Here is a 13,436-nt window from a genome sequence, read left to right as displayed (position 1 = left end):
AATAATTTGAGAGCCTTCAGCCATTAGAATGAGTGTGTTCAGGTACTGACAGTAAATGATTATTTTGGGATCACGAAACCACACCAACTCATTCCAAAGGTACTGTGATGGATGTCTGTCATTCTAGAGAATGCATTTCCACTCCTTAGCTAATGCTCTGCATTGAGCACGGTGATCTTAAAATGCAGATGTTCCAGAATGTACAGTTTAATTTTATAAGTTTAATCTACAATCATTTGGACATATTGTTTAGCAAGCAAGATAGAGCTGATAGAAGAATGGTAAAGATTAAAAATACAAACGTAATTAATGCCCCTGTTTTAACTTCTATTTAGTAGAATTAACTAGGTCAGGAAGGCTTCTGGCGTAAGACACATGCTATTATCTTAGTAACTAACAGACTAACAAATCTGAGGAGTCGGAGAGCAAATGGCTTTCATGTGATATGATGGAAGTGGTGGCCACATTGCCCCTAATTTCATATACAGTGTGACACTAGTCAGCTCCAGGGTCCTGGAGGTTGTGGGTTCAAGTCCCACTCCGGGTGACTGTCTGTGAGGAGTTTGGTGTGTTCTCCCTGTGTCCGTGTGGGTTTCCTCCGGGTGCTCCGGTTTCCTCTCATGGTCCAAAAACCACATTGGTAGGTGGATTGGCGACTCAAAAGTGTCCGTAGGTGTGAGTATGTGTTGCCCTGTGAAGGACTGGCGCCCCCTCCAGGGTGTGTTCCTGCCTTGCGCCCAGTGATTCCGGGTAGGCTCCGGCCCCACCGTGACCCTGAACTGGATAAGTGTTACAGACAATGAATGAATGAATGTGACACTAGTAATCTGCCTTCTGTAGCCCATCAATTTCTTTCATCTGATAATAGACTGCATATGGACAGATCACTTTCACTGTTGTCTTCACCAAGATGAAGACAGAAAGTGTGTGAAGCTCAGCAGAGTGGAGTCTTAATAACATGGTTCTGATGGAGGTGAAACAGCCATAAGTTAATATTTGATGATGCTAGGTAATCTTGCACAGATATTTTAGTTTGTCGTAGTGTCTGACCCAAGGGAAGAATTGGCATGGACGGATGTGACGTATCCCCACCAATATCCAGCGAATATTGAATTGATCCCACCAATAATTTGATCCCCTCCAAAAAAATAAAAAATCTGTCAACGTCTCATTAACCTTAAGGTGCAGAAACGGTTACATCACGATTCATAGATTCATAGGTCCCCATTAATGTCAAGAGCAAATCTACGCCTTTGGTCTGACACATTTAATTATTCATTTCACACAAGCATAAGATCTAGCATTGTGCAGTCGTTTGGGATTGTTAATTTAGAAATCTAAGACCTGTGAACTGATGAACATTTGATGAAGTATTTGATAGATTGGCGTTCTTGGACTGGCAACCTGATTTTATTTTTGACCAAAGAAAGGAAATCTCTTTAACCACAGGATCAGCTGTGATGCCAGTATGGCAATTTTTGGGTATTATCAGGGTATCCTTGAAGTTTTCAAGTGTTCAAGTATGATCTCATACAGACATTTTGGACATGTAAGGTAAGTAGGTTATTATTTTTATAAGCACTCTGGTGACTGTTTCCTGTTATGGAAAGAAATTCCTAAAAGTAAATAATAATGATATGCCCCTAGATACATTTATATAGACTCCCTGTCGTTAATCCAAATATTTCACTCTCCTCCTAACTTTTCTTAAACAGACCCTGAGCTTAAAAAATGTACTTTTAATTCTATAATTATTACAGTTAATTGTATAATTGACAGAATGTTTTTTAAGGCACTTATAATTCATTGTATTATATTGCAGCTGTTTGTGGCAAAAAAATGCAGGAAAGGGGCAATCTGTTCTAATCATCACCACTCATGTATGTGTATTTCTCACTCCCAAACCATATGTGAAAAACATTACAAATAATTAGATGTAGCGAAAATTGAAAATTGATTAAGTTAGTAACAAAACATATGGCCAAAGGTTTATGGATACAGCTCCTACTCTCATGAGAGGCTTTTAGAAATATTGGAACATTACTCTTAGGTTTGCATACAGCCACGAGAGCATTACTGAGGTCATGTGCTGCTGAATTAATATTTCTGGAAATGCAGTTCAGCCAGGTGCTGGGGGGAATTATACTCTTAACCCTTGAGCATGGTGACCTCAGGTTCAATAGCTCCAGAGTATCTCATATCAGCTCATAAGTCTATAAAAATCACAATCTCCATCTACACAACTAAATATCTGTCGCTAATAAGACTGTATACACATTTCTGCACATACAGACTGTAACTTATTATTATTATAACTCTTTCAAAGTAACATTTTCCCACCCCGATAAGCTTCTCCCTGAAGTAAGTGTACTTCAGCATTTCAGAAGTTTTTCATGGCATTTCATGCCCCATACTGACAGGTGTTGTTATGAGGGGAAGGGTGGACGGAGCTGTATTACCTGAACTCATTCCAGCACACAGGCATCTGCACAGTTATCCTCTAATCTCCCTGGCTTACTTCTCAGGGGACTGGTTAGTGGGTGATGACACACGTTTGAGCAATTACAGCTTTGTGTTGGCAGAGAAAAGCCGTAAATTTGTGCAGCAGGAGATGTTGTACTTTGGCCAGGTGGATGGATTCTTGATACTGTTCTTTGGCCTCATCAGCATCACCGCACTGACAGCCATCAGTGTCATCCGCTACATCAAAGGATGCCAGCCTCAACATGGTATGCCCCAGCATACCATTTTTTTTCCCCCCTTCTTTTGGCGCATTCCCACCACTTACTCCAGGTGCTCAGGGCAGCTTGGGTCAATAAGTGCTATGTTAAAATCCTCCCTTGTTGTTTGTTCTACACCATTCTTTGTATGGTGTATATAGGCCACACCCCTTCATTCCTTTGCTCTGATTTTTGAGACTATGTACTCAGTTTTGCTCGTTTCCCTGTTTAAACCTTATTTTCATATTGTAGACACAACCTTTTCTTAGCCAACCATGAGCTTGCTGGTAATTTTAAAACTTAAAACTGCTGCAAGACTCTAATAAATTGTTAGATGTTTTTCATTCTCCCTGCTAGCAATAGCAGATCCCATTTGGCTGTACAAATTGAACATTAATCAGTGAACACTGGAGAGCAACTATCCTGAAGCAAGAATTTAGTCTTGTCCTTCAGCTTGTCACATCAACAAGCAAAACCTAGGCCTTGCCATCGCTGCAGTCTGGTTGTTCTCCTTGTTTTGGGCTGAAGAACCGCTTCTGGGCTGGGGCAGTTACAGAGGTATGGTCTGTCTTAAATGTAATCTCCTCGACTTTCTTGTGCTTATTTTAGTAAAAAGGAATGCTGACAGTCAATCTCACAGAATCGGATACAAATGGAGTCACTTTTACAAACATTGTTCCCATGAATGGTTGACATTCTATTTTGTAGTCTGCAGATATGGGACATGTGAATTTGACTGGACCTAGGCCAGATTCTCAGTGTTGGTCAAGCTTCACATCATAAGCATTTATTTCTTCAACTTATTTGTGCCAATTTCATTCTAGTTTTCAAATATGTCTACGTCATTCACACTGTTAAGTCTAGCCACAAGGCCAGGATGTTGTGAGGTTTACACGACTCTGCTTGACTCGACTTCTCTTTTGTTTTTCCACTGGCCAAATCTGGTACCTGGTCCCAACCATGCCGAGTAGGTACTAAACGGTGACATGAAAACCATGCAGATCGCTGACTGGCCAGAGACATGTCAATCACCACAAAATGCAGAGCTCATTCAAATAGGGTGACCAGATCTGAGATGCAGAAAAAGAGGACACGTCTCCCGGGGGGGGTAAAACTGTAAAACTGATCTGTGAAAATTGGGGAGCAGAGCCATGTTTAGTGCAAAAAAAACAAAAGCAACACAGCGCCTAAATTTACCACCATCGTTGTTGTGGTTTTCAAATCCAACGATTCCTGTTAGAGATGCAGTTTTGCAATGTCATCACCGCCATTTCACGGGGGAGTTGTACAAGTTAAAAAGCAACAAGCTTTAAGAGAACCGCGCTGTACTGAGTTGGGTTGAGTCGAATATAGCTGGACTCATGCTGTGGAAAAGCACCATTAATGAGTGTAGAATTTTTGTTAAAAACTATTTTCAGTCTGGTCCACCTCTGACATTTGAATGTTCAAATAAATAATTTACACAGTATATAAATATATAATTTATTCCATAGTTCACTTGGCTCTGTCATTTGGACAAGACATATATTCTGTCAAGAACACCAGTCTGGTATAGGAAAAGTCTGTCACCTCAAAATATCTGGGTGACGCCAATGGTGCGTTTCCACTTCTTGGTCCCTACTCTACTCAACTTGGCTGTAGTCAGCGCTTTTGCCTTTCCATTAGACAAATTCGATACCTGACACCTGGAAACTGGTTATTTTTCAGTCCTGGCTCACTCCTACTTCCAAGCAAGCCAAGTAAGGACTAAACTAGCACTGTCAACATTATAGTGTTAACACATGATTAATCTGGAAACATTAATCTGTTAATTTTTTTTTTATGCAAATGAATCATTTTACCATATTTGGCCACAACTTCTTGAAATAGCGTTTAATGCATCTAGTGAAGCATTAGCGGTTTTCTACTGTTGAATTCAGGTGGTAGATTATATTATTTTATGCTGAAATACAGAGTAAATCTCATAACTAACCTGCACTCTTACCCTTTCTCTCTCTCTCTCACCCAAGCAGCACACACACATATACAGCTGCTACGAGAAGTTCCTTACAATTTTTTTCCTGCCTCAAGGACTAAAAATTATACAGAATTTCTCACACTGCAATTTTCTCAATTAAAGCTTGTGTTGGAGATTTGTTGTGTTTAATGTTAAGCTTCTCTCTGAAAGGTTTAAAACATTCTCAAAAAAAGTGAGAGATTCTAATTCTAATATCATTAAAAAAAAAACTAATCTGAAACATTAAAAAGTACTCTACACAGATTCCACTAACCAGTTTGTTCTGCATACCACTCTACAAATGTATTTGTTTTATATCCCTTCTAAATAAAAATACTTGAAAATCATGATTAATCACAGAATGTCATTCTCAACTCAATTAAATATTTTAAACAATTTACAGCACTAAACATGATGTGTTAACCTGGCAGTCTGATAATTGCCCGGAGAGAGAGAACGAACGAACGAACTAACTAACTAACTAACTAACTAACTAACTAACTAACTAACTAACTAACTAACTAACTAACTAACTAACTAATTATCTATCTAAGATGAAGATTCCCAGCACAAACTAGCCATTTGTAAAATCGCCAAGCTTCAGTAGCGATCACACTTGTTTTAATCCAATTCACAACGGCGGCTCGTAATATTACACCATGGCATTTTTAAGTGGTTCAAACGCTCCTTGGAATTGTGTCAGAGGAAATAATCCAGCAAGAGCTGGATGATGCAATAAGGAAGAAAAATGTCTCTTCTGTTTGACCAAAACAACAACACCAACAACAACCAAATGCGAATACATAATGAATAAACAATGCTTAACATTACCGCTATCATGGTTGTGGTTAGGAAGCCCTTGGTTCCTGTTAGAATCTGTGATTTTCAACGTCACTGGCTACATTTCAGGTGGCTGTAGAGGTATTATAGTGGAAAACCAACTACGTACCAAGAAAGTAGAGCTAAATAGAGTCAAGTAGGTACCATACTGGGGAAAGGCACCATAATTTACTTTACTTTAACATCTTAGATATGGTGTATGCTTAAAAATGCTAATTTTTTAAACTAAATTGAAACCAAAGTTGTATAAATTTGATTTGTATCTCTTTAACTCAAACCTTTACCTTAACCCTTTAAATTATTTTGTACAAAAACGTTTTGTCTTGATAATATTTCTTTGATTCAATATTTTGCTTCCACCCACAATCACATAAATCCTTGATTATTTCCCCCTTGTAGGTGTCCCTGATTCTGTATGTGGCCTTCCTCTTGGCCTGGTCCCCATACGCAGTATCTCCATGTGGTCCAAGTACCAAGTACCCCTGCTCAACTGTATCCTGGCTAGCCTCTTTGCCAAGTCAGCAAGTTTCTACAATCCTTTCATTTATGTTGGCATGAGCTCTAAGTTCCGGAAAGATCTGCAGGCTCTGTTCCCTTGCCTGAGACCCGGAGAGTTTCAGATCCCCTCCCCAACAGCACTGGTTGCCCAGCCACACAATTTGCAGCTCCATCCGAACCCTTTTAAAGTGGCAGGAGAAGAAGAGAGCCCAGAGTCAGGGGTGGAGATGAGCAACATTGAAGGTGTTAGCAACAGTGTTCAGAATGACAGACAGGAGAGCCCACACCCACATTACCCACTTAATGGTGGCAAGTGACAAAAGTTTCCTCTCTGAAGCATCCTTCAGGAAACCAAGCTAGTCTGGATGACTGTGAGCTTCTATTTTTGCTTGATTGTCTCTGACTGGACGGTAGTTTTAAACTATATTAATTCATGCTTATGTTTACACTAATCATCTTCTCAAGAGGATGTTAATGTAAGAAATGGGAAAACTTTATAAAACATCTGCTTTGAGTCTACTCAGTGATCCAAGGATACAAACCCACACTGATTTTGACAGACATTAACAGTAGGTGTCTGCTGTTCCGCTGTCAGAAACTGTGCTAGTTAAATAAACTTTGCTGTCTTTTGCGGTAATTTAAGCCTTGGTAAACCGATGGTCGCTAGACAGATAAACTCATGCAGGTGTGTATAACCTGGATGAATGCCTATTCTGCTTCGGATCCCATTAGAAATACATAATGTTCCAGTGCATTTGAGTAATCTGATCACATGTAAGAAATAGGAAGCCATCTAAAATGTGGTTGATGGAGTATATAAAAATATTTGTGAGTGATTTTTTTTTTCAGAAAATTCATTTGACATCTGAGAAGGAGTCCACAAACACAATGTTGGGTCATGATATATCGTCTCTCTCCAGAGAAAAACCTGTATCTCCAAAATAATATATTTACAGCACTTTCGACTTTCAATGGAAGTTTCCATTGGTCCATTCATAATGAAATCTTCTCACAACGTGAAGGATAGCTGCTAATTGCAAATGATGTCGTAAACTAAAATTCTACAAAAATTGGGCTAAATGTTATTCTTTGGACAGTGATGATATTTAAAATCAATAACTGCTAAAGCTGCTAAACTTCTTTTTAACTTTGAAAAAAATGACTGTAATATAGTTTTTGGTATCTTTACGTCATCTTTACTGAATATTTACTTTAAAGACATTTATTTAAGTATTTTTTTTAACTTAAATTCCAATTTTATCAGGGACTGAGAAGGCCACATTCATGGAGCTATGAAACTGTGTTATCAAGAGTGTTGGAACTCCACCCATGGCTTTTGAGTTGGAGAGTCCTTTGTGACAGTGTGGTCGAATGCCCTCAGATTCTGACAGAAATGTTCCAACATCCTGTCTGAACATTCCATAGAAGTAGAGAAGCTGTTGCTGCACCAGACTGAAACAAAACACGTATTAATACCATTCTTTTCCAAAAAATAAATAAATAAATAAAAAGGTGGATGGTGCAGGTGTCTATAAAACCTTCATCATGAACTGTACATTGCATAAATTGCTGTTCTCATGTTTGTTTTTGTTCAGAAGCTCTACGTCTTTTAAAGTGGTGGAATGAAGGGGGAAAAACGAAAGTAGTAGTAAGTACTGTAAGTATTGTATTGTAAGTAGCTGAAATTGTCTGTAAATTTCTATTCACAGAAACCCGTTTGTAACTCATGTTGTTTAGTTTTGTAGCACTTTGGTCTGTGTTTAGTTTTCATGCATTTAGCGCACACCTGAATTAGAGTCAGTTTTATCTTCAGCAAACATAAGCCAACATTACCCACCAATGGAGCAGGAATAGAGCAATATTCTCATATCAGTTCATGCTTTTCAACATTGGAAGTTTTTCATTGTCAAAATGCAGAAGAAGCCTATAGCATACCGGACCGAGACACTTTGACCGGTTTCAACCACGCAAGAGCAAGCAAATGGGGAGGAAACATCCACAGAATTTTATCAAATATGTGTTTTTTTTTTAATTATTATTAAAATCATGAACATCGCTCCCAATTAAAACCAATATTATTATAACGATTAACAACAGTGTGGAGTTCAAGATGGCTTTTGGAATATGGATTAAGGCCTTAAAGTTAAAGAGTGCTGATGGAAGTGACCATTTGTGCAGTCATTCTGAAAGCAGCATTAATGAGAGGGCAGTTTTGCAAAGACAGGGCCCTTGATGACCTGCTCCTGCTAATGTGGGAAATGTCCTTCCTTTGCCCTGGGCTGAAAATTGTGGGAAACTACAGAGTTCAGGCACTAAAGCTCAATACAGGGATTATCCATTCTCTAAAGAGTCTGAAGGTTTTTCTACAAGCTGTGGCTATTAAACTGGAATATGTATTTCCCTTCCATTATTTATATCAATAGTGAAAAGATATAATCAACCTTTGGAAAAAGACACCTCAATGCAAGGAACAGCATTATAATGGCTACTTACATAAGAGTTCTATTAAGTACTAAGAAGATCTGAGGCAAACCATGACAGTTTTATTGGCAAACTGTTAGAAAGTAGACACACATTCTAAGGCCAAATTCTAGCCAAAAAATTACATGGACAAATTTGTACACACCTGATTACCTCATATTTCCTCTTAAAGGAATTGTATTTATAAGTAGTTTGCTGTATAGCTTCTATACTTTCTAGGCTTTACACTGAATGTTTTAACACTTCTGTGAAGATTTGATGGCATTCAGCCACAAAAACATTAGTGAGGTCATTAGTGAAGTCTGGATGGTGCTGGATGGTGCTAGATGGTGCTTAATCACTCTAATACGTCCTCAAGGAGTTTGCTTGGCATGTGCTTAAGATGACTGTGAGCAGGCACATTTCATTTTATTTTTAGAGATTATATAAGATGTGTTTAATATCAGTGTCCATAATGGGTGCAGATATAAAAGATTTTTACAAATATTTGGAGTAAATACTGATATACTCTGTCAGAAAAAAAGGTACTGTACAGGTTCATAATTTTCACTAAATGTACAAATAGCATAAATTTACCTTTAATGGTACAACATCGGGTTTTAAAGGCTAGTTGTGATCCGTAAAGGCACATTACATTCTCTTCTCCAGAAAGTGAGGTGAAGATTTGCAAGCCTCCATTAAAGAACTGTAAAAGAACTAAATAATTAAATGTAACTCCTGGAGATTAAATGGAGCACATGATATCAGCACAAAACTGTTAATATACAACATGGTACAATATTGTTCCTTAACTAAAAGTACTAAATATGTATCCTTGAGGGCTGCACTGCACTGACGGTAAAATATACCACCACAGTGCACAAAAAAAAAACGATACCTTGGATTGACTTGATTTTTTATGTCAAAAGGCTACATGAATTTAAATCATCTATAACTGGATTTTTAAAAATTGAGAATGAGTATGTTTCTCACATTTTATCTCTACATGTAGATGATTTAATTTCATGCAACCATTTGCATTCCAGGGCCTGACAGTCCTAAACTACTTTGTTGTTGCAGACCAAGGAAGAAAGAAAATAGATTTATACTGCATAGAACAAATGTTTCCTGTGTGAATAAAACATTACGTAGGGTGATGACATGACATGCGTCCTTTCTCTGAGCATTGTTTAGTGGTGAGTCATTAACTCCATTTTGGTATTATCATTCAAAAACCATTATATAACACAGTCCTACAAAATAACACTTCACATTTACTTTAACATGGGGGTGTTCATTGCAGGTAAGTAGCTTAAATTTTCAGCAACCCTAATGAATGAAGACAGGTACATAATAACAAATTAGGGGCCTCCACCGGTGACAAAGTGAAGCAGGGGCTGAAAAAAGGGCTGTACAAAAAACACAAAGTACCCCTGAATTACCTAAACAAGGCCTCTCTAGATCCTGAATTATGCCAAGAAAGAAAAGGCACAGTTCACACAGATCTGTCTGCTCACATTAGGAGGGGTTTATTTTTCTGTTGCTGTGGCTTTTTGCATGTGGAACATGGCATATGCAGGACTCTCGTCCAAAAAGCACACACAATAGCTAAACTCTTTTATGTTAATGGTGAAATACAGTATATCTTGGCTAATGTTTTAGACACATAGTGATTTGGGACTTTTATTTTGGGAAAATAGATTCCTCATCCTCGCAGACAAATCTGGGCTCCAGTCTATATCACATTAGCCAGGCCTAATATTTGTATAGGTGAAGACGGTGGCCTAAATGAGACATTCATCCAAGTGTTGGATGGTTGACGCTATTTATACAAAGTGGAGCGGTAGTTTCTGCATTCCTCTGCGGAAATTCATGGATCTCCCATGAAGTCTCACATTGTGCAGCATGTGACAGCACAGCCTTGGCCTGGACAGAAACAAGTGTGTCACCTCTCCTTAAACTCAGCCTCTCATCTGGCCAAACTCACCATTCACGACTTCAGTCTCAAGCCCATTTCTCCATAAGACCATTATCTGCCTCAACTGGAACAAACACTGTGTAAAACCCAATTACGTAATAACAGATTACCTCAGATTATTGACTAATCGTGAAGTTCACACCAAAAAGGCACCTGCTGAGCAAGGTTATTTTTGGAATCCTTGATCAAGTGACATGTTTTGTTAATTAATTAAGTGAAAAATGTATGTATTCTCAACACAAAAAAACGTATTCATTCTTATTTATATAACATGAACAGTTAATTTTTATTTGCTTAATGTAATATATAAAACATATATACTATATTGCCAAAAGTATAGCAGAATTCGCAGACATATGAACTTGAGTGGCATTCCATTCTTAATCCATAGGGTTTACTATAATGTTGGCCCACACTTTGCAGCTATAAGAGGTTCACCTCTTCTGTGAAGACTTTCCACAAGGTTTAGGAGTGTGTTTATGGGAATTTCTGACATTCTTCCAGAAGTGCATTTGTGAGGTCAGACACTGATGTTGAATGGGGCCTGGCTCAAAGTCTCCACTCAAATTAGTCCCAAAGGTGTCCCATCATGTGGAGGTCAGGACTCTGTGCAGGATGGTCAAGTTCTTCCACACCAAACTCGCTCATCCATCGCTTTATGGACCTTGCTTTGTGCACTGGTGCACAGTCATGTTGGAACAGGAAAAGGGCGTCCCCAAACTGTTCCCACAAATTAGGAGCATGAAATTGTCCAAAATCTCTTGGTATCCTGAAGCATTAATAAGAGTTTATTTCACTGGAACTAAGGAGCCAAACCCAATCCCTTAAAAACAACCCCACACCATAATCCCTCCTCCACAAAACTTTACACTTGGCACAACGAAGTCAGACAAGTACTGTTCTCCTTGCAACCGCCTAACCCAGAGTTGTCTATCGGACTGCCGGTGAGAGAAGTGTGAATGCAGAGAACACGTCTCCAATGCTTTAGAATCCAGTGGTGGCGTGCTGTACACCTCTGCATCCGACGCTTTGCAATGTGCTTGTTGATGTAAGGCTTATGTGCAGCTGCTCGGCCGTGGAAACCCATTACACACTGTTCTAGAGTAAATCTCAAGGCCACATGAAGTTTGGAGGCCTGTAGCAATTGACTCTGCAGAAAGTTGGTGACCTCTGTGCACTATGCGCTTCAGAATCCGCTGACTCTGCCCTGTCATTTTCATGGCTGAGTTGCTGTGGTTCCTAATTGGAATTTTTTTTATAAAAGTGTTGACTTTGGAATATTTAGTAGTGAGGGAATTTCAGGAGTGGACTTGTTGCAGAGGTGACATCCTATCACGGTAACACACTGGAATTTACTGAGCTCCTGAGAGTGACCCATTCTTTCACAAAAGTTTGTAGAAGCAGTCTACATGCCTAGGTGCTTGGCTTTATACACCAAGGATATGATTGGAACATGAATTATATCATATATCAAATATTTGATATATCTCAGTCATAACATTATGACAACCTCCTAGTTTCTACATGCATTGTCCATTCTCTCAGCTTCATTGACCATAAAGGAGGACTATTTTGTTCTAAAACAACAAACTGAAGTCCATCTGTTGCTCTGCATACTTTGTCACCCTGTTGTTCAGTTGTTAGGAGGCCTCACTCCGGTGACTGTCTGTGAGGGGTTTTGTGCGTCCTCCCCATGTCCGTGTGGGTTTTCTCCAAAACACACGTTGGTTGGATTTACTACTCAAATGTTTGAGTGTCTATCGCTCTGTGAAGGACTGATCCCCTCCAGACCCTTACCTAGATAAGTGGTTACAGATGATGAATGAATGAAAAAGTTTGCTCCATAAAGAGGACTTCTACTTATTTTCTCTTATTATCTAACGAGGGATATGGCATATAGCGACATTATGCATCACAATATATATTTTAAATATGCTGAAACAATAAAATTATTATTATTCATCTTTACAAATACCGTATAACACTAAATCAAATTAAACAGGACTAACTACATACTAATACTAAAAAAAAACATAGTTGGTCACTGACCTTTGCTCAGAAAAGCAATGTAAAGTGTTGTAATTCATCAAAACTATGAAAAATACTGTCATAATTCCGACCCTTACATATAACTCACATCAAATTATATTGGTATATAACTCAAGTCAAAGACACCATTTAACATCACTAAGCTTAATGACTATTAATGACTGCTGAAATTGTACGTTGCCAAATAAGATGAATAAAATGCAGGGCATAATGCCAATTTCAAGTTCACCCCAAAGCAAACTTTAAACTACAGCACATACCTTGGCCAACAGGGTTTTGTAACCTACTCTGAGAATGAGAAGCTTGTTTTCAACAAAGATCTTACTAAGTATTTAATACGGTTACAATGTACCACACACAGTCTAAAGTCTTTTTTGTTGCCGGAGACAACTTTAACCTCTGTGCTGTGAAATATTCATTAATTGAGAAACTGGGAGGCTTCCCAGTCGTTACAATGAGCAGTTGTTCTTTGCAGGCAATAACAGATGGATCAAGTATCATTCTATGAGTGCTCTTCATCCATCTCTGTGAATAAGAACCTTGTCACACGCCACACTCCCATATAAACGTCCTGATGCACTTCGTCGGTACATGCCAGCAAGCTGGGAGATGCCACTGTAAATAGCAACACTATCACTTTACTCTTTGACTGTCCTGCTTTAAACTTGGAAATTTCCACTTGATAAGAGGTTTTATACACCTGACAATTCCTATTAAATCACAACCCAAAACAGTTACATAAATGTTACTTGAAAATGGCCCCTTCACCTTTGACATTTGTCTCTGTAAGCAGGAGAACATGCCTTTGCTCTATTGTTTGCTGAAATGTCTTAGACTGAATAGTTCTACATTCCTAATGCCTGTTCCTTTGTGGAGACATCTGAATGAGGATTAA

At 38.6% G+C, this 13,436-nt stretch overlaps 1 protein-coding gene across 1 annotated transcript; it reads left to right on the top strand.

Annotated features, from left to right (window-relative positions):
- Positions 1-957: 957 nt before the first annotated feature.
- opn6b (opsin 6, group member b) lies at positions 958-6,371 on the top strand (the record flags this gene model as incomplete). The annotated part of the gene is given in 10 exon segments (XM_066653942.1): positions 958-1,009; positions 1,382-1,457; positions 1,459-1,508; positions 1,511-1,554; positions 2,630-2,729; positions 3,174-3,278; positions 3,429-3,530; positions 3,533-3,591; positions 5,956-6,004; positions 6,007-6,371. Coding segments are annotated over 10 exon segments (1,002 nt in total), but the record flags the coding sequence as incomplete, so codon positions are not given.
- Positions 6,372-13,436: the final 7,065 nt, after the last annotated feature.

This window comes from Hoplias malabaricus, chromosome 1 (assembly GCF_029633855.1).
Source record: "Hoplias malabaricus isolate fHopMal1 chromosome 1, fHopMal1.hap1, whole genome shotgun sequence".
In the NCBI taxonomy this organism is placed as follows: Eukaryota; Metazoa; Chordata; class Actinopteri; order Characiformes; family Erythrinidae; genus Hoplias; species Hoplias malabaricus.
The sequence above is the reverse complement of the archived record's forward strand: the minus strand, read 5'-3'. Positions and strand labels throughout refer to the sequence as shown.